This window comes from Branchiostoma lanceolatum, chromosome 12 (genome assembly GCF_035083965.1).
Source record: "Branchiostoma lanceolatum isolate klBraLanc5 chromosome 12, klBraLanc5.hap2, whole genome shotgun sequence".
NCBI lineage: Eukaryota > Metazoa > Chordata > Leptocardii > Amphioxiformes > Branchiostomatidae > Branchiostoma > Branchiostoma lanceolatum.
Window position 1 is genome coordinate 17738173 of NC_089733.1, and position 22903 is coordinate 17761075.

The following is a 22903-nucleotide window of genomic DNA, read 5'->3' on the forward strand; positions in this document are numbered from 1 at the left end:
GTCTTTTCCCTTCTAGCGCTATGCTTGAAGAACATAGACCAGAAAAAAATGCACAGTAACTGTCCAAAGTAGTCTGCAGACAAATGATAATAAAATCACTATGTCTGTCCGGCCACTTGCTTAACGCGATGGAAAAAAACAATGTTTATCTGTAAATTCCCCCCACATGCGCGGCATGTGGCGTTCACGTGGTAAACGCATGGCCATTATGGTTAGCTGTGCAAAAATTAAAGAGATGGCTAAGGATCATACTTATGATGTTTTTTATTGCTCATGAGAACAGGCTTTGGCATAATACACCGCGACATGTGGACATGAGCCAAACCGGACGTAAATAGGTTCTGCACGTAAATAGGTCATGTTACGTTAGTGGACGTTGGGTTGGAGATCTGTTTGGACGTATCTTTTCAGGGTGGCGGAATTATGTACCCCAGCGGAATTATGTTAGAAAATGTTACATGCTTTTCCGACATTTAGAATGACTTGCTGGTTATTAATGCACTTTAAAAAGTAGCTCGCTCAGGGGCCAGTGAAGGTCAGTTGAAAGGTGCGCAGTGCCACAAAGACTCCCTAAATGTCACAAAAACATTCTTGAAATACTGAGACAGGCTGATCCTTACATCTCCTTGGAGACTAGGTATGTTGATTTCATGACATTTGGGTCTAAAGGTGAATTTCTCATTCCTTTTCTCATTTTCATAAATTTTTCTACAGAAATCCAAAAAACCCAAGAATTTGAAGCAGGCCTAAAAATATCTTTTTTTTCAATGGAATTTTGTTTAGATGCTATTTGGCATGATGAAAGTTTGCAGTGCCCTAGATGCAAGCTATTCTAATCTTTTTAATCAATTTTGTGCAATCTTTTGAAATGTAATGGTAACGTTACAAACTTTTCATGCATATAAGCACCGAAGCTCACAATGACCAGTGTGCCGCTATATCAGGAACGAACCCAAGATTTTTCAGCCCTGAGAATTGTTTAAATAACTTATCCAGCATTTAATCTTAACGCTACAAGATGATGGACACTTCACCATTATTTTACTTGCATTTTTCTTATACTTTTGTCGTGTTAATATATTCTGTCATATTCAATTATTATCATAAAAAGGAGTCTTATTATTGTTTTTTGTCATCGCCATACTTTCATGAATATGGCGAAGTAAAAGCAGGTGTGTTTCTACCCTTGATGGAGGGTCATCAACTTGACCTTGACCTCTGGCCTCAGTATTCCAATTATGTTTCTAATTACAGAAACCCGGACCACTAAGAGGGTAAAAAGTAGATTTTCCAAGCTTTGAGGAGAGATTTTGCTCTCCAAGTAGTTGACGGCAAATATCTGGTCGCATTTTTTCGGGGGAAAACTCATTTTGTTTAATTCCTGGGTAACTTGCTGAATTTTCCTACACATTGTGTACAAGCACTTGAGCTTCATTAACTTTAAACTTCATTGAATATTCTCAATGAAATTATGGAACATTGGTGAAAATGAGAACACGTGAATTTTTTTTATATATTTTGCACGTTTTTCTACTTCCCAGCGCCCTTAAGAGTTTTTAAGGGTGATTTTTATGTTGAGTGTTGTTCAGGTTTGTGGAGGAGCTCAGACTCATGAATTATTCATGACTCGGCACCGGAGCGAGGCTGGCGAGATTGCTGCACTAGGAGAGGCGATCATGTCGGACCGGGACAGTGGTGACGAGATGGGGGCGAGTGCCCAGCAAATACAAGGTGAAATCTCAGTCAGAATAGCCGTGAGAATGTGTAAAGGTCTGGACTGATGTTTGCTTGGGCTGGAAAGCTGCGGGAAGGCCGGGATCGGGGTGTATGAACGAGCCGGTTGTAGGGGGCTGGGCCCGGTATAGATGCCACGGCCGTGCTCAGCTGTCATGGCGCTCTCTAGTGATGGTACAGAGCCTGGCTCCTTTTGAAGACCCTGGCTTCCCTCTGCACAACTTAGCTCGACAGATATGGCAGCTAGCGGCTGACCCAAGCAGGCTGCCGGCTGCAGGTCTGGGTTCCCTTCGCTGGGAGATTTTTCGACTCAGTTCAGGAATGCGATACTGTGGGGTATGTGAGAGGTTTTCCGGCTATGGTTGTTTGTGATAAATGGACAATGTTTACCGGCGATGCCTCCAAACTCTCGCGCTTTCTGGGCCCAAAATGGCTGGAAATTTCCTCAGATTTCAGTGGAGACTCGTCTGTGGTTGGTGTGGTGTGGTTGTGGGGGTTAGATGTCGCAGATGTGAGCCTCCACTTGACGGCAATGTGGAGACAACCTGCACCGCCTGTTCGGAATGTATCGGACACGGTCACACACCCCCTAGTCCGGCGGACAGGCGGCCCCGCCCCACCAACTCATCTCATGTTTACCACAAGAACAATAACCACCTCAGAACCGTCATCTCTACCTCACCTGTCCTCCAACCACCACTAACAGGGGGTGATATGTCTGTTTACCGCGGTGTGAGCGCCCAGGTTTCCCGAGAATCCCCTCCTGAAGACCTCCCCCTCTGGCCTCCCTGTGGTCCTCCCACCCGGACTACTCAAGTCTTCCCAGTGTTGACCTCTGCAGCTCTTAACACGCAAAATAACAGTCTTAACACCATCCCGTGTCCTTACAAGACGTTCTGGAGTCATATTAGTCAAATGTGGAACTAGTTAACGCTTCTGTGTGTGTGATGATGTTGAGGTTTCTGTTTGACAGGGTCTGTAAGCATCGGTATTTCCTAAGATTATAATTCGGTGCCTAGAAAGGAGAAGTCATGGTGCCCCTCCCCCTCCCCATTCTTAAAGTACCCCACTTACGTCTGCTAAGTTTCCAACAGTCTGAGGCTCCCATTTCTCACCAGTGCCGCTGATATAACACTTAGTTCTGCCACATGTTTGTCAGATTCCACAACTACGAAGGAATAAGTGATCATTTGGTTGGTTTTGTAGTTGATTTTGCCCTGGTTGCCAAGCCTTCCTGTGTGGTAAAGGTGATTTAAACAATGCCGAGCATGCACCCAACTGATTAAGGTTTATCCCAACAGTACACGGCAAATGCCGCAAGCTTGCGACTTGGTTTTACACTAATCGTTTCTCAAATAATCTGATTCATTTCTATTATCTGATGATCACGGCAATGTGAAATTGTCAGTTTCAATGGAAAACCACAAAACTTAGCAGTAGACTCACATCATGTATTTTAAGAATATTATAATGGTAATATGAAATATGGATTCTCGAAGCCTTTATTTTGTGTTGTAAAAAAATTGCTGCCTCCTTGCTTGTCAATGGAATGATGGTAATGACGACGTTTGGAAACAGCTGCAGAGGCTGTTCAAACATGGTCTATTTTGTGCCTGGATTCATGGAAGAATGGAATATTCAAGACACTCAATGGGTGCTTCATGTACATAGCCTTGCCACAGTTCCAAAGAACTAATTTGATCACAAACTAAAAACAAACTACAACGTTCCAATATCATTAGCAACGCTTGTGACATACTTCAAGAGGTTTGTGCACGGACAAAGAAACGTTATTCTCCGAAATACCTCTTTGAGATATGTTTGAAAAGCCCGAGCATATGGTGTCAAATATAGCGAAAACATTTTTAAAAGAATATCTTTGTTACGGGAGCAGAAATGTACGAAGAAAATTTAATTCCACAAAATGGTCTTGTCTGGATTTCTGTTTTAGGTTATGCATCTATAATACAGAAACATAACTAGAAATTCATGTTATTTCGAGCTCTACGTTCAATGATATTCTGAAGAAAGAGTTTTTCAAGGATGTCCTAAAAGTGTATCCTGACTTGACCTCTATCACAGACAGTGGGAAAAATATTCCCTGCCAGTAGTGAAAAATCAATCCAGGCCGAAAAGTAGGACACTTTCATCTCCTGCTATCAAAGACATAGTTTATAAAACCTGTCGCAACAAGCCCAGATTTGGACAACTGTCTTTGAAAAAAGAGAAGTCATTTATGTTTAAATATGTACAAATGTAGTTTATTCATCATATTATATTCATGTACCATGTTATTTGTAGTTAGCCCTTGGGCAAAAACTGTATGTACTATAACTAACTTAATATGGCTGGACTAAAGGTAAAGCAGTTGAAGCTCAGGCTGAGGACAAAGCTCTTTCGTTAGCTCTTAGTGCAATGCGGCTTCGCTATGGCTCGCATATTTTTTGCTAAGCACATCGGGTCACCCCTACTCTTCTTGATTTGATAAGTGTGTTGGGTTCTTTAACGTGCAGAGGTCTGACGCCCTAAAGCTCCCTCATACACGGGGCCACCGGCTTTATGTCTAGCCTATGCAGTGGTAAAAGATTTTTTTTGAAAATTCACTCAAAGTTATTACTACATTGTAATACTAATCAGTCCACCATGTCAGCTAAATCTTAAGATCACTCTTCATCAAATTGTAGTCGTCTGTGACAGGTGGATAGTTTAAGCTCCCGATGTATAGCTGTAATTTTTACATCCGCATGTACCTTTGCCAGAAAGATTATGTTCTTAATAACAACTGTGGGAAGGAGGTTTTTGGTTTGTTGGTTGAACATGATTCGACTGTTATGATTTAGGGGGTTGGACAAAGGAGCAAGTGATTTAATTTTGAGCCAGATCCAAATCCTTGAATGTTTTGTGGGGAATCTAAAGTAATCATTGAAGGAAGGATAAACTATTTCTTTTAGGTTGTTTCTTCTCAGACCAAGTTTTAACTTAAAATAATTAAGGGTTCTTAGTCTTACTTTTACACGTAGATACTTTGCTCAGATATTTTGAATGAACAATGCATTGCCATGGTGACCAAGCAAAACTCCCAATGCCATTGTCAAGTCCAGACTTGCAATTTTCCAAAATTGTAGGTTCGTACAAATGCAAGCTTTGTAAGTACACTCTTGGATTTTTGCTTCAGTTACTGTTGAATTTACATGCCCCTATCAATGTTACTGTAAATGCATTTAAGATCGCATGGTTTTTATTTGGCGGTAGGGAGAAAATGGAGCGTTCGCGTGGGGTTTAAGTTCGCGTTTAAAACGATAGCAGCGCTTCAGTTATAGATGGGCAAAAAGGTTCACGGTGGTCTTAAGTTCGCACTGAAAGTTCACCGCAAAAACCGCGAACATAAAACCACCGCGAACATTTCTGTATTTACAGTATTCTTTTAGGGTATTGGGGTGGGAGAATCACTTTCAGTTTGGACCGGAGACCAGTTTGGATTGGTGAAATAGTTTCCTTGTCACAAGTTTCAGTTTCGTACATAACTTTCCCATGTAGGGCCATAATTTTATATGTGACAGTGATACAATTACTGTACATTGATAGCAATTCGCTTGTTACACCAATCCACCACCTTGAAAAACTGGTTTGAGAGATCTCTAATGCAGCATCCCCAGGTATGCACAGTTTAGATATACATAAAGGAGTGCATTATACTGGGGCACATTGGGTTGAAGATATGTTTGGACTCATCTTTTAAGTGTGACGGAACTATGTACCCTGGTGGAAGTATGCTAGTAGCTGTTACTTGTAACTGGAAAAATTGGCCCTGATTAGTTCGGTCCTGGCCGAACAAGTTGTAAACTTGTGGTCAAGTTGTAAACTTGCGGTAATACATGCCTCTCTGGTGGACAAACATTTACAAACAGTTTGATCTTTTAGTGATGTCTTGTTTTGAGGTCAACGGGAGAATTTGACAGCCATGTCTCCAATGAGCTATGTTCTCACCAGTGTTGGTTAGTTAGTGAGCATGGTAGCTCAAATAGATTTTGCTAATGTTTGAGTGTTCGTGAACATGTGATTGAAGTACGATGATTTAAACCTCAAGGATGGTTAATCATTGTAAGATGGGGGAAATGCTGGGTTGGTGAATATGTATGCTTTCTGAGTGCATTTTTAAGTTATTACTTGCCTAGGCATAAGGCCACACCAATTCAATTAGCCAGTTTTGGATTTAAAAAGAAATAACTGGAGAAACGTAATGAAAACAAACCCTGAGGACCAGGTTTATGCCTTGGTGCAGTTTTAAGGAGTTAATCCAGTCATATTCAAGTTCTCCCCCCATCCCTTCTGCTTTTATTATGTCTGCTTGCTATATTTTCACCTTTGGATACTGTAATTCTTGTTTCTTTCACTGTAACTTTATGTTCACTGTTTTCACGGTCAGCTCTGGACCGTTACCTTATTATCACTGTGAAAAACCTGTTGAAATTATTTGTAATTTCTTCACACATCCGTTCTGTAAATCACTTGTCGCCACTGTGAAAGTGAGGTGAAAATGTCCATTTTCCTTACACCGTGAAGTTTTGATAACGTGCAGATAAAATGAATTACAGTATCTGAGAATCAAGGAAATGACTTTCCATATGTTTCTGGCTGTTCCGCATCTTTGTTCCATACGCCATAGTTTCTTTGACCTTGGGCATGCTTTTCTTTATTTTTGGTCTCCCGTCTTCTGCCTCTGGTTTTAAATATAGTCAAGGGTTAACCTTGTGGCGAGCGATTGTGAGTGCAGGGCTCGAAATTAATTTTTTAGCATAGGTGCAATGGTGCACCTACCATGTAAATCTAAGTGCACAGAAATAGTTTTAGGTGCACAACATAGATTATAATATAATGTCATCAAAACGTATTTACAAACGCTACTGATAGGTCATGTTTCTTTTTCTGATACTGAAATTTCAAGAATATTCTGTACACTACTAGTGTACAATAGTACATCTACCCTATAGTGTACAAAAATATCTAGATGCACTGGTGCACCCACAGTCAAAAATAAGGTGCACAGCTCCAATTTTGGGTGCACAAAAGTACACATGCACGCAGTATTTCCAGCCTTGGAGTGGGTAGTAATTTGCACAGCTTCAACCTCTGCTGTACAAAGCACCCTAGCCTGTGATCGTGCTGTGTCGTGACAATAAGCAGACTGGCAGACAGAGACGCAGACTTTAAGGTCCTTGTTCATCACACACCTCGGATCTGTATTAAATGTCATCGGTGACATCTTGAATGTTAATAGCTCATTTAGGGAGGGGTGCACATGTATTATATGTGACCTTGACACAACACAGCCATGCTTGCTTTAGGGACATCTTATATATATACAGGTATAGCTTGAATGTCTAGGATTTTGCCATGATAATCACGTGACCTGCCAAGACCATGTGATTGGTCAGGTCCCTAGCCAATCAGCAGGTTGGGATTTTCCTGTCAAACTTCCAAGTTGGCCATTGAACTGAAGTAGTGTCCAAGTCTGATGTAACTGTTCCAAAAATAATCTTGAGTTTTGAAGATCAGTGCTAGTATTGCAATCTGCTGGTAGACTCACTGATTCTAGTGGTTCTATCTACCAATAGAGATCCAGATTGGAGTCTTTGTCGCCGATTAGGATGCTATGAATGAGGGCCTGCATGGGGAGGTCCCGACAACGCTCTATGCTAAATTCGGAGGGCCGGCTACGTAATACGCTAAATTCAGAAAGCCTCCCTACGCTCTATGCTAAATTCAGACAAGCCTTCCTACGCTCTACGCTAAATCATGGAGTGGTCGGCAACGCTCTACGTAAAATTAAAACGGCCGATTACGCTCTACGTAAAAGGGGCATGCAGGCCCTCATGAATGTGTTAGGGTGGTCTCCCATTTATAAATCATAGTCAATTTCATGTCAACCCATTGATCTATAGTGACACTCACTCACTCACTCACTATCCGGTGTTATGTCTTCTGTTCCCCATCATCTGGGGGTTGGACGTGCTTGCGCATGGGTGGGGGAGCTTGATGGCCGCTCGCCAGGTGCCTCAAGAAGAAGTTGAATGAATAGAAATTGAAAAGTTCTGACTGACCTTTAAGGGAATATCGTTACTCTTGAATTTGCCGACTCTGATCGGGATCTCTGCCGGCAGTTTTAGCAGGTTCTATGTAGGCAGCTTACAAGAAGCTCACGGGGGACATTCGTAACTGATATCATCATCATCATGTCAAGCTACACTCGCCCTCCAGACGACACGGTCCGCCATTAGGTGCTCTAGGTCTTCAGCCCTCTTTCTTCTTCTTCCTGACCACGTATGTCCATCTGCTGAGAAATTGGCAATTACTGACATGTTTCGGGTGAAATCAGGCTGTAAGGTTTGGACCATGGCACACCGGGGCATGCCCCTACTCTTTTTTGAAAAGTGTGGTGGGTTCTTAAACGTGCATGGGGTGTGGCTCTCCCCAAACACGGGACCTCCGTTTAACGTCCTATCCGAGGGACGTCCCTAACCCTAGATTAGCTAGGTACTCATTTACACCTGAGTGAAGTGAGGAAAATCGTGTTAAGTGCCTTTCCCAAGGGCACAACTTCGGGCGCATGTTCAGACATGTCTGGGGGCAGCCCGGGATATCGAACTGGGGTCCCCTTGTTTGACAGTCGGGATGTTTTATCCATTACGCCACACAACGCCACACAGGTCCGTTGGGGTCGCCCGACACTGGATTGACCATGAGATGGTGTCCAGAGCAAGAGGTCATGTGCATATCTAACACCACACAGATATACAACCAGACAAAACAAACACATTATAATTATAAGCTCTCAAAAAGCTGGACCCATAGAGTCTGTTAAGAAGGCTCAAAGAACCTTCCTGTTTTTGAAGTTTTCCCTCTAGTTCAACTGGTGCCTGACACAAACCTAGTACAGGTGCTGACTGTCCTGTCAGACACTGATTGTATCTCTTCACCTGGACGTGCAATGGTCTTGATTTTTTGGTGGCAGATAGCTTGTGGTGTAATGAAGACATGGTGTGGGTTTGGGCCCCCTAGCAGCTTGCTCAGGAACTGCAGGGGCGTTATCGTGAAAATCTTCCAAGGAGAATAACTGAACAAAGGAACGATGGATTTTTTGGTTTGTGTTTGTTCCACATAACCAATAGACTTCCTTTAGGGCAACACACCAGTTTGTACAGAAGGTACAAGCTGCATATGACCAAAGTCACCAAACTGATAGGTTTGATCTACTCACAATGAGATATGGACCCCTACTCTTATCAGTAAGTGTGGTGGGTTCGTTAACATGCTTGAGACGTGAGTCTCCTCAAACATTACATGGGACATCCCACTTAACGTCCCATCCAAGAGGATGTCCCTAACTGAAGCTAGGCACTCATTTTCACTTGAGTAGAGTGAGGAAAAAGGTGTAAAGTGGTTTCCCGGGGGTACAACATTGATATTTGGTCACAGTTTTCCTGTTATTATTCCAATTTAGCATTAAGTTTATTTAGAATCCAGGAACCAAGAACTAAGACTGATGTGGCATTAGCATGACTGTCTTTGCTACAGTTACAGCTCAAATTGTGTGAAATTGTTTTCCCTTCCCTCCCCCCTCCACACATGATGATATGTTTCTATCGTATATGGTTTACACCTTACGTGAGTGGATTATTTAACCGAGTGGAGGTTTGCAAAATGATGTGAATACCTGACAAAAGACTCAACACCTAGAATCACCATTATCATCATCCTGAATGAAAATGCCAGACACCTAAAATCATCATTATCATCATCCTAAATGATAGTGCTAGACAGCTTGCTTTCTTCACATGTGATAGCGCCAGTGAGTTAGGGATATTTATAGCTTGTTAAGAATCCATATTATGCAGAGTGTGTCTGTGAAGGAAAAATGATTCATATTGTAGCAAGTAGATTTCAGCAAATTCAAAATTACTTGTTAAATTCAAGGTTGAAAAATGCACGGTTTATCTATATAATGACTGGAATGGCAGAAAGGTTGAATGCTAAGAAGTCCACACAAAAATCAAGAATTCTGGAGGGAACGAAAGTTGATTCTGAATTTCGGAAAGAAATAACAGTGTACATATGTACTTTCTTAAGTTTGCACTTAGGATATTGCGGAACAGCGAAAAACAGCCAACTTGAAACATTTGAAAATTTGCAGAATTCTATAAGATTGCAATTACACAGACTAATTAGACTAGTCACTTGTACCATGATCCTACGGAATACAGTGTTCTCGGCAGGCCTTTTCAGCATAGGGCCCCCCGATGCTGTGATCTAGACCCCTGATGCTGTAATCTGGACCCCGATGCTGTGTTTCAATGAGCATAGGGGTGTTTCTCTCTAGGAAAAACCTTCACAAATCTTATAAAAAGTTCATATTGGCTTTAGAATGAGGATGTGGTAGAGAAAAAATCTTAACTTCACAAAATTTCTCCCTCAAAACACAGGAAATAGTGTCTTATTTGGTTATGAACTAGTGTCTTATTTGGCGGGAAGATGCCAACCTCTATCATGTCTTTGGCACTCCGGAAGTGACATGCGCCGCACAAAGTATACCTGACCCCTATGCTGTGAAAAAATCCTGGTGAGAACACTGGAATACATGAAGGTACATGTTTTTGGCCATACTAAGGGCAGTAGCGACTATATGTTTGTGTACACAAAATGTCAAATATGCAGAAGCGAGTCTCTGTATCAGAAAGGAACTCCCTTCCAAGCCACAGGTACATGTACTGTTTGCACATGAAAAACAAACTGTTCAAATCAAATAGTGCTCTGTTGTTCACTGATTGAAGTGTACTATGCTACTGGGTTGTATGTGGTATCCAACATGTAAATCTTGACATAGTTGCAGTGGTTTAATTTTTGCAGTTTTCCAAGATGAGCTCCTTTTTCATGGCGCTGCGAATGTGTATTACTGTCTGTACTACTAGTACGCCTACGGACTTCTTTTAACAGCAAACTTAGGCCACACCATTTTAATTTCTTGGTTAATGGAATTTTTAAAAAAAATGCTAGATTGGAAAATAAACAGGAAAACAGAAAGTTTGTACTTTGGTGCATACAGTTTCAGGGAATGAACAGGGTCAGGTACAAGTTTTCACCCCAGCCTTCTGTTTTCATGATTTTTTTTGTTGCTAAAAATTTTTTTAAAATCTGTTAACCAAGAAATTAAATTGGTGTGGGATAACCAAGAAATTAACTTGGTGTGGCCTTAAAACGCTGTGAAAACCTCCTTTCCCCTTCTGTCATGAAAAACAGTCTCTGCAAGCGTTAATGAATTTGCAGTATTTAGTAGATTAGGTCTAAAGGGTCACAGTAAGTAATAGAAAATTCCAACATTTTCCTATAAAATTCAAAGACACTGTTTACACTTCTGCATTTCTGCATGTTTTAATGACTTCTCATTGACTATCCAGGTCTCAGAGTATACTGATTAATAAAAAAGATCAGCTGTTAATTTTGACAAAAAAATACAGGTAACCAACTGCCCTCCCATTAGAGGTTGCGACTGCTGAGCTGAATGAATTTCATAAAGAAGGAACAATTTTTTAGATGTTTTGTTGTATTTCAAACCATACTTTTGCATCATCATGCTTCTTATCAAAATTATAAAACCAAGGGTCACACAAATCCACTTTTGTTTGCTCAATAGTCACTGTACAGTCGATGTCTAGTGGAAATGGGCCTTACCAAGTGGTGTAAAACTGAACATTAGCATTTTATTTCTGTTGAGAAGCAACATGAATGATTCTTATATCCTAATCTTGAAAATGAAGGGTTTTGAATTAGAATATGCTTCTGTCTCTTTATCAGACCTCGCTCGAGGAAAAATAACTATTATGCTGTGCTTCGTGATACCACTTGTCCTTGAGGTTTTTATTGAGCCTTTTTCTTTTACTGGAACATCTATTTCTGGAACAAGTTGTCAGTGATTTCTTTGACGTTTAATTGGTCGAGGCAGTTCCAAAAAATGTTCCTATGCTTTAATAAGACGACTCTTTGCCTTTTAGGACCAAGACTTCGAAATGATGCAAAATTTGACTCTTTGGCACAATCAGTATTTCCCTGTAAATACTGTAATAATCAGATAAACACTATTATTATACTGCCACACCAAGTTAATTTGTTGGTTATAGGATTGAAACAAAATACACTTAAGTTAAGAAATATAATAAAAACAATGTATCAAAATATATTTGGAAGTTCTGCTGCAGTAACTTAGCGAGTGTCTAGGGGGCCCATATCGAACATGACCTTGATTTTCCGACCCCTTCTCAGCTGCTAAATATGTAAGGATCCATCCACAACTTCTCGAGTTATGCAGACACAAATGGCACCTGAAAAATTACAAACCTTTAAGGACCAGGTTTTTGCCTTGGTGAGCTCAGTTTTATGTAGTGAATGCAGTAGTGACATTCAAGGGCTATCTCTAGCTTTTGATTTTTTTTCCCCGTCCAACTCATTGTTTGGCAGCCCCTGTTGTTAATCTTTGTTGTTAAATCTGTCATTTTAAATACGTTTTCATCAATTTCATGGCATAAAAGTCAGATTTTGGGATGGACTTGGTCCCGACTAGCAAATTTCGGAGGGACATGTACAGGTCCTGGAGACAGCCCTGGTCCATAGCCTTAATTTTTGGTCTCTTAGATTTAGTATCCTTTATCCGTATGATCTAACTGAAATGTATCCCCAACAAAGCCAGGCATGCAAATGGGAGACCAGCCTTTTTGCATGGGGTTTGCCCAGATGAGTTTTAGTAGCTAAAAGGTCATGCTTTAATTGGCCGGAGATTTCAAAGCTAAGAAGAAAGGCCCGACTGTTGCCCGAGTAAGGAGTCCCTCTCATTATCCGTTCGGCTCCTTTTTTCAGAGGCCATCTTAATCCTTCCTTAAGATATCAGGACCCATCTTATATACGTGTATAGTGCTTTTATGAGTCGTGTCCGCGTGGTGTAGAGGTCTGTGCACTCTGCCTCTCACCACATCTGGTTCAAATTCCATGGAGCCAGCGGCCCGAGTTGGCGCCCGGGCCTGGACATGACTGGAAAAGATGCGCATCGTCCTATCGGATGGGGACGTAAAGACGGCGGCCCCGTGTATGAGGGAGCTTTATGGCGTGAAACCTCTGTACGTAAAGAACCCAACACACTTATCGAGAAGAGTAGGGGTGACCCGGTGTGCTTGGCCAAAAAAATGCGAGCCGTGGCGAAGCCGCATTGCACTACCACTAGCTACTTGAAAAAGCATCATGCTTCACCTCAATTGAGGATGCCTGCTTTACCTTTACTTATGAATAAATGTATATTCTTAATATTTATTTTTTTGCTGACAATGTGATATGTAAATTTTATGATGATACACAGCATAGTTTTTTTTACATGCATTGATCTGTCTGAATAATGTGTGCAGCAGCAATGTAAATATCAACGTATTTCATGTACATGTGCTATGTCATGCAGTTGATTTTCATTAACTGAATACTATGAATACTATCATAAAACATCCTTTTTTAGGTTAATACGCATGAGATTCGAGTTTGATTTGGTTTAATCATGCAATCGTAAAGTCCCTGAGAAAGGCAGTAGGATATTGTTTACATGTGTAGTGGGCAGGGGGGATGCCCAGGAAAGACTCTTGAAAGGCACCTTGCCGCAAAGGTCAACAATACCTTTGCTGAAGAGAAGAGGGAAGAAGTCTTGGCGATGGTCCAAGTGGTTTAGCCTAAGATTCTTATATAACTATGGGTAGAAGATTCTTACACAACTATGGGTATGAAACAAATCAAAGGAGCGAGTAGAAACAAGTGATCCCAACCGAGATTCGAACCCACGCCGAAACCGGCAGCCTAAATCACAGGCACGCACGCCTTAACCACTAGGCTAAAAGGTCGCGACCAGTTAGACTGGTCAGTTAGAGGCGCTTGAACCCCACTGTTACAGGTAGACCTACCATATGCACATGTGCACACGGAAGAGAAAGTCTTAGCAGATGGAAATACAGTAAAAATGGGCCAAGCTACACTTGATGCGAGTAATATTTCATGTTATAGATGATGTTATATTATGTACATGTACTTCATTTATACATTGTAGTACACATTCAGACACACGAGACAGAGGTTATGATACAGGGTGCATGTGCACTTTTGTGACCCAAAATTGGAGCTGTGCACTGAATTTTTGACTGTAGTTGCACCTTATATTTGTGTTGGGTTTCACATACACAAACTAGTATATAGCATATTCTTGACATTCAATTATTGACAGAAAAAATGATAACTTTGTTTGTTTGTTTACCTTTCTTTATTGATGAGATCAGAAGCTCAAATTGGCTTGCAGGGCGCTTTTCATCAAGGTCATGAGGAAGGAGGTAAGGGTCAGATAAAATATACATAGATCTAGATACAAAGTTCTAATAGATCTATAAACATGAATCTTTGCTCATAAATGGTATCACAATTTGATGTATAACTTGTTTCAAATTCATAGTTAGCTATAGAATTTAATATTCAGGGTCAGTAAGGTTTGTAATTAGGATTTCCTGACATTTTGCTTTATGTTGTGTTACAACCGAAAAATTTTCTGTGCGGCTAAATTCTCAGGTTAGGTTGCACCTATTCCCCCAAATGAATTTCAAGCCCTGCCTAAGCTTGCAGGATCTGCATGGTCTTCTTGAGTCCACTCCCAAAACCTGTATCTCATAATCTCAACAGATTCCTAACATGAAACACAAAGGATTTAACTGGGCCGGAAAGACTGAGTTTCTCTAAACAACCTCCTAAAAACTTGAAAGGTTTCTGGCTTTAGAAAGTGGTAAGAAGCCAGCTTGAACCCACTTATAAAGTCCAAACTAGGTCAACTTTAGATTGTAAAAAAACTGCACTTGATTCTGAAGCTGAGATTACGCATTTTGCTATAGGCTATGCAGGTTTCAGCTAGGAAGTATTTGGCTTTTTCCAAGTAGACTAATTCTAACTGGTAATCGAAATTGTAAGTTAAACTCATAAGTAGCCACACTTGGTTAAATCTTTGCAATCCAATGTTCTGTTTCACATTTTGACCAAAGTGGGCGGGGCTGAGGGTGAAAGGTTACTAATGTAGGTCGAAGTTCATCAGCTGACAGACTATACAGTGTTGATGAGTAAATATAGACCTGTACAGACGTGGCTTTGTGTTCCTGTTTATGGTTCTCTACTTGAAGATAGCGCATGAAGATTTTATATCCACTATATATTACCCCCCATACATGCATATGAAATTAGCAATTCATTAATTAAAATACATACCCATAAAAATAACCAAGCATTACAATTAAATGGATTAGGCGAGACTTGTATCATAATGGAACAGTGAAGTTCAAAACCAAGGGGATATTGACAACCGACTTTATATACAAATCTAGACTCATAAAAATCAGACTTTTGACAGGTTTTTAACAATAAAAGTTGGAAGCCAAAGCATAGATGAAAGTAAATTGACCACAAATGCCATCCAGCTGTCAATGAACATCAGACAGTATGTAGATTAGGCCACACCAATTTAATTTCTTGGTTAACAGAATTTTAATGCTAGATTGGAAAATCAACATGAAAACAGAATCTCAGAGGAAGGTCTGTACTTTGGTGTACACAGTTTCAGGGAGTGAACAGGGTCAGGTGCAAGTTTTCATCCCAGCCTTCTGTTTTAATGATCATGTCCTCATGCTAGAATTTGACCCAAAAAATCTGTTAACCAAGAAATTAAATTGGTGTGGCCTTAGGGCGCCATTTGAGTAGCCCCCCTCAGGCCTTCCTACCAGGGTACACAGATCGTAGAATTCGGCAAAAAAAGCAATATTGCAAGTTTATTGCAAGTTCTTGCCCGTAGGCTAATTGCAAATGCATGTAACATGAAAGGAATTGGCCAGGAGAGTCAGTCCACGGTAAGGTTAACATATCTCCTGCAAAATGATACCCTATGGTGGCCAAACTTCCCTGGCAAATGTTCTCCCTATAGCTGGCATAGTCAGTCTGGTAGTGACTACCGTTTGAGTGTTTGGGCCTATTGTTGGCTGGAGGTACATATATGGAGTCATATTAGTTATCGAAATACCCACCAAGAAATTTGCTGATAATTTTATAAAATAGCAGGCCTGGTATGGATTATTTGCAATTTTGTGGGGTTAAAAACAGGAAAGTCAGGATTGTTTTCAGGAATCCAAAGTGCACTAAAGCTTGTGTTATGTAGAGCAGGAGCAACAGTTTGGTTGTTTGAAACAACAGAAGCGAGTAGAATAGTCTCCTGGCCCCCAGGATTCGAACCCGCGCCAAAACCGGGCAGCCAGATCACAGGCCGTATGCCTTAACGAGTAGGCTAAAAGGTCTAGACCAGTTAGACTGGTCAGTTGGAGGCGCTTGAACCCCACTGTTACACTGTAGACAGTGTCATAAGCTTGCAAGTTAGATTTATGACAAATAATGCATGCAACAGATCAAAAAGTACTGTAAATTTTGAATTGTTTGTGATTCATTTTTACGGTGCCCTCTCCACTGTGAGTTCATTGCTCTGTGAACATGCACCTACAATTCATAACTACTATACTAGTATACATAATCATTTCAACCGCGAACTTAAAACAAACTTGGTGAAACCTCATTATTTTTTAGACCCCGTTCATATTAGGCCTATCATAGCCACTGAGGTGGTTTCAATTCAACCTGCTAAAACCCTTATTTAGCAGGTTAATTTGCATTCATATTGGGCTAAGATAGCCGGCTAAATTAGCCAGGTAAATCTTTAAATGAATTCAACCGGCTACGTAGGCTTAATATGAACAGGGTCTTAGTTTCTCCTTGTATACCACCAAATTAAGTCCCTGCAGAAATAAGTAAGTTTACAGTATTTCCGTCCCTAGTTTGTGCCCCCTGAGGTCTATCTTCCTAGATAACCAGTAGTAAGACTGCAGGTCTGCACAATATAAATGTGCAGTTTGATACTACCTGGAGGAATAGCGCTGAATATTTCATGAAACCGTTCAAGGCCACAAATGATGCATTCAACTGGTGATGGTACGTTACATTCCGCTCCATCAATCTTATCTATTCTGGTCAGCAAGACGACAGTTATCTCAGTAGCAGCTCAGCTGATAAAAGATTTCCCGGTATTTGTACAAGAAAAAGAATTTCAGATTTTGCAAGCAGGGTAGGTTTTAGTTGACTTAATGAATCATAATGAAGAAATTTTCGCATCTGAAAATCGAGTGTTACTGTCCTTTTGTGGTTGTTGCATATCTGCTGCATTCCCAAGGTAAATCCTTGTCTGCTGTACCACCTAAGGTCAAAGGTCTTTCTTTATGGGGAGGTCGAGGTTTGTCTGCTGCCTGTTGATGTCAAAGGTCATCTCAGGTCAATTGCGGGTCAAAGCTTGTCTGCTGACCTCCAGAGTTGAAAGGTTATATGTCCTTCTGAGGTCATAGGCTGTCTCTTCCAAAAATAGACTGATCACAATTTGCAGTTCAACTAATGAGAACATGGCAATTAGCGTTTCAACCAATAAAATAGTCGGTGCGTTTCTATTAGATATTTGCATTTTTATGTTTTGATTTGCATTCTACATTTTGTTGGAGGTGGACAGGGATATGGGAGTCCATACTGGGGTCAATGTGACAAAAAGACATTGTAACCATGTAACAGAATATGTATATATAAGACTAGAGAGATTCTTTATGGAGATGGTATTTGGGTGCTTCGTTTCACAAAATTGTGACAATCCAAGTTTAATCTATAAAGAAAAACTTGTCTTGAAAGGGGACCATGAATTTTTAATCAAGGAGAATATACTTAGCTCAATTGTAATCACTAACTATTATTTTGGATGAACAGTCCTTAGATTATATTGAATTGATCTGAATAAAGATATCAATCTCATGGAGATGCAACTAGTTCTTCTGTTTCATGGAGGTTCAAATTAAGGAATATATCTAGCACAGCAATCAGTATAAGATGGCGGAGTTGCCTAGTGAATAAAGCTGGCCCCTTATATTTATTGCCCTTAACAATATTTCACTAAGTGCTGGCAGTGTTATCTTGTAATGCTGTAGCAAATGTATCTGTGCTTCTGGCTTAATGCCCGTAGTAATGCTCATGGTAGCAAAGTAGGTATAAGACAGGTATAATGATAAAGAAACAAATAGCTAAGATAGCAGCCGTATTAGGATACCCCTGCAAATAGTCAGGGAAGCGTTTTTTAAAGCCTGAATATGCTGTATGCATGACTTAGCTGTTAGCATGTAGCACAAGTGGTGTGACGGAATTCGGAGGTACATGTACATCAAGAACGAGTATCAATTGAAGGACCGCTAGCTTGCACAGCTTTACTGGAAAAGCATGTAATATTTTCCGTGGCGCTAGCGTTCCCTCACCTTTTCTTTGGCTAGGCCATGCTGATTTTGATTGTATGAATGACCCCAAAAGTGATGTGAGTCTGCAAAATAAATGAAAGTTTGGCAAAAAAAAATTGCCTTTCATCTAAGAATCTAAGTTATGAGGAAGATGACAAATGAACAAAATAATTAATGACTGAACACACAGAAATTTTTATTCAATAATTATTATTATCTGAATATTTTTTGTTCTTTTATATCTTCTTCTTTGAGTTCGAGTTTGACTTTGAAATAATTTACTCAGGGTTCAAAATACATACCCATGAAATTATGATAGCAAAAGAAGGCATTCTACGACATTAGTATCCATTTTATGATGTTTTTTTTTTTCCAATCAAGCCTCTAGCAGCCCTTCTCTCTGTGTTTTGTTCATCCTTCCTGACCACTAAGATTTCATAATGAAGGCAACCCCTAGAAATGACAGGTGCCTAGGCCCAATAAGCCCCCCCCCCCTGACAGCAAGAGATTGTGCAACCAAGGCTACAACACAAGACAGCAGAGCTAAGATAGATTTGACTATTGATTGACGACTGGTGTTCTGCTGTTACTACATATAGCACACTCTTCTAAATACGATGGTAGGTAAAACGTGTGCATGACACAACCACCACAGAGAGATATTGTTCAATAAAACTATTTTTGGAAGTGCAGCCGTGTAAGTTTTGTAATCTCTCAGCATGTGGAACCAAAATTCTTATTAAAAGACTTCTTGCGACAAATTAAGATACTAAAATAGCTGTTCTTAACATTCAGCATAGCAGGCATCTACCACAAAATGTCGGCTATTTTTACTTCAAATCACTCATAGTCATACAATGTTCGGGGAGGCTTTTCACTTTATATAATCATATTCATCTAAACGGTTAGGCTATGACAATTTGATTTTTTTGTTCTCGGATTTAGAATAGAATAGTTAAGTGGAAAAACAATGAAAATGAGAGAGAGAGAGAGAGAGAGAAATAGTTAATTCAATATTAAAAAAACTTGCAGCACAGGTGCTGAATTGCAGCTTCTGTACACAATACGTCCTACATATTTTATCAAGACTTTACAAAACATAAAAAATTACAAATTGGATAAGTACTCTTATTCATTATATAACTAGATATCAATAGAGTCTAAGATTACACAAATTAAAAGTCTGTTAAAACATTAAAAAAACAAAGCCTGAGGACCAGGTTTATGCCTTGGGGCACTCAGTTTTATGGAGTGAAATTCAATAGTCATATTCAAGTTTTTCTCCCTTTTCTCTGCAGTTATGCAATTGAACCTTAAACTGTCCGAGAACCTAGGAAATACATTGATGTGGCTTATACTGACATATCAAAGTTGTTGTTGTTATCTATATAGAAATTTATCAAAGTTTTTATTTTTTATTTTTAAAAATCATCTGGCTGATAACTGGATGTAACTAAAATGTTAGCAGTATTTTTTCCAGCTATATATTTTATGTATGAAGATTAATGATGAAGAATGAAGACGTTAATTCACAAATTATTGTACATTTTTGCCCCACTGGGCTAAGCACAGGTTACATGTTATCATAATCACACACATATTCATGTGCACAAAAACGTCTAGTATACTCTATAGTACTTCTGACTTCCTCTCGCTTCTTGATAATTGTATAAATGTAGGAGACTATATCATTAGTTAGCAGGGCTCCAAATTCATTTTTGCCGCACCCAACCCAAAAAATTAGGCGCACAGAAAGAATTTTGGGTGCACCACATAAAATGAATTGATTGTCAGCAAAACAAAATTACAAAGTTAAATGCTCTTAAGAACTATCTATAATTCTATAGCTAACTTCGAAATTTCGAACAAGTACTACATCAAATAAAATACAAGAAAAGGTTATATTGCTTTTTCTGATACTTAAATTTCAAGAGTATTTTCTGCATATTAGTGTACAATAGCATCTTTCCTTGATAGCCTACAAAAATACCTAGCTGCATCAGTGCACCCACAGTCAAAAATTAGGTGCACAGCTCCAAATTTATGTGCGCATGCACCCAGTATTTCGAGCCCTGGTTAGAGTTGGATTGTCGAAGGCTGTAAGGAATATGAGTTAATAATCCCTCCCCCCTGTCATAAACTCACGGCTGAGTGGGTAGACATGAACCAGGTGTAATAACAAGTGAACCACGAATCCACCCGTCAACGGTAATGAGGCTTTTTTTAGAAACCTACCTTTATTGCTCAGTGAGCGATTGATTTTTCTCCACGCCAACTCATTTTCTTGGTTCTGATACATTTCAAGGTGAAAGTATAGAAAGCAGGCTTAATCAAAGCAGAGGGAAGGGAGGAAAATGAAAATATTGACTTGTTTTCATCAAACTGATAGAGGAAACTATGCATAGGGTTCGCCAGGCTGGTCTTTTCTAGGCGTAGAGCAACCAGTCGTGTCTGGTGACCCCCAGAGTCTATCGAAGATCAGGTCTTCCCATCTTCCTCTTGGGCGACGTCTTGGCCATTTCCATGTCGGGTCGGATTCCGATGTTATCAGTTTGATGACATCCTGAGTAACAGACAACATGTCATTAAAAATTTTAAAAACTATACAATTACGTATAACATCGTAAATTCAAACTTGTTAACAAGTTCAACATTGTTGGGCAGTTTATATGAATCTAAAATGGCTTTATCTTCCCTGTGTTTCAGGTGTCCAAGAACTAGCCACAAAGACACTTCACATCCAGTCCAAACGGTTTTACTTGGATGTCAAACAGAACCGACGAGGCCGTTTTCTCAAAATAGCCGAGGTGAGTAGACAACGGGAAACAGTCATATTCATATTTCCACAATACCTTTGTGAAGGCTAGATATCCAGGTAAACAATATAAGATAGACTACCACATAATATTATATTGGATAGATTGGTTAGCCTAATAGAATGTTATCTATGTACCAGTGAATGCCATACTTCGTACCTTGTACAATTGTTGTGCAATAAAGTTATTATGAAGACAATTCAAACTCTACAACTGGATGAAATTCTGAGATTGATTTCTGGACGTTTTGAGTGACAACCATCACTCTTCTTCAGCGTCACTAAAATGAAGTGTAAAAAAGAATCAACTCAGAGTCACTGATGAAAAGTAGTGGATGCTACTTGAAATGTCTGACCGTTTCCAAAATCATATCCAGTTGCTTGAGTAACTGCTGTTTGGTGTATCTTATTACCTGGATGTCTAACCTTCATCGACGTATTGAGGAAACGTTGATATTGATAGTTCCGCTATATTACATGACCGACATATGGATATTTGCACTTGCAATATTGCAGCAGCATGTGCCTGATAATATGTGCCTTAGGCTGAATGTCACCCCTTTTCAGCAGTATTTCATGAGTGTGAAAATTGAAGCCACGTCTGATATGTAAATTGCTTTTTATGTTATATTCTATCCGTGTTCCCAATGCATTGTTTTGCTGTGAGTGTGATATATTCATCTGTAACTGCTAGATGCTGTTGGCTTATGGCAGAGTTGCAGTAATCCATTATTACACTTGCACAATGAATATGATGGAAGTATGATATCCACACATGAACAAATGGCATTTAGCTTTCAAACATACCATCACGTATATTATGCTTTTAGGGAAAATTAAAAGCAGTCAGGCCCACTGCTTCCGATGCAAAATATGCAAATAGTCTTAAATATTTAAGATAGTTACATTATTACACTTGCACAATGAATATGATGGAAGTATGAAATTTGAAGTCTTAAACATCTATTTTTCGTGATTGGTTAGCAACCTATGCTGGCCAAGAAAAAATGAAATGTTCAAATCTTGATGTTTCAGTATTTTCCCATCAAGTGTATGCCCTGATGCCTGCGGTTGATTGCGATTGTGTGTGTGTGTGTGTGTGTGTGTGTGTGTGTGTGTGTGTGTGTGTGTGTGTGTGTGTGTGTACAAGATAACTCGAGAATGCCTGGATGGATTGTCTTGATATTTGGTCTGTGGGTAGATCTTGATGAGACCTTGAATTGATTAGGGCCCCTAGCAACTTTCTAAGGTACTACAGAGGAACGTCCAGTTTTGATATCACGTTTATAAAATTGATGGAACATGAATCTTTGTTTCCTGCAGGTCGGAGCTGGTGGCAACAAAAGCCGTTTAACACTCTCAATGTCAACCGCGGCGGAATTCCGCGATCATCTCACAGACTTCAGTGAGCATTATGCACAGCTGGGTGAGTCAAGACTTCACTTCTTGTTCTGGATTTAAGTTAAACTGTAATTTGCCTAGCCTTGGCGGGGAGCGCAGCTTGGGTAGCGGGCTAAAGCTAAGAAGGCTGGACTCCAGGCTATAATATGCCAACACAAAAATTGAACTTACCCCAATTTTTGACTGATTGGCTTCAGTCTTTGTCAAGGAATGAGCAATCCACTGCTTCTGTGACGTCACGTTATGCAGATAGGACACGTGACTCGATGAGCAGTGGATCATTTGCTGCAGAAAGTCGTCATTGTTGTTGTTCACTCTGTAGTGCTTAGTGGCACATACTATGACATAGGGCAGCAAGTTTCCATGCTGTTTCTACAGCAGGGTATACTTTTATAGGGGTTGCTATCCCTTCCTCTTAAGACTTAACTTCGTCTCCCCTAAAACTGCTGACTGGAAGTTAAAGAGATTCAATTACAACAACATTTCAATGACTGTAGAGGCAGAACATGTTTCTAGGTAGGGCTATTACCCTGTACAACAA

At 40.0% G+C, this 22903-nt stretch overlaps 1 protein-coding gene across 3 annotated transcripts in view; it reads left to right on the top strand.

Moving 5' to 3' along the window:
- Nucleotides 1–1604: 1604 nt before the first annotated feature.
- The window catches only part of LOC136445586 (transcriptional regulator protein Pur-beta-like), a 33793-nt gene continuing 12494 nt past the window's right edge, over nt 1605–22903 (top strand). For 2 of the 3 annotated variants that reach the window (XM_066443673.1, XM_066443675.1), the window contains exons 1-4: nt 1608–1731; nt 14088–14138; nt 20853–20953; nt 22285–22387. In XM_066443673.1, coding sequence (XP_066299770.1) covers nt 1623–1731; nt 14088–14138; nt 20853–20953; nt 22285–22387 — 364 coding nt within the window. In that variant the 5' untranslated portion in view covers nt 1608–1622. Of the gene's footprint in view, nt 1732–14087; nt 14139–20852; nt 20954–22284; nt 22388–22903 lie in introns of all 3 variants that reach the window. The other variant, XM_066443676.1, reaches the window with a different exon arrangement.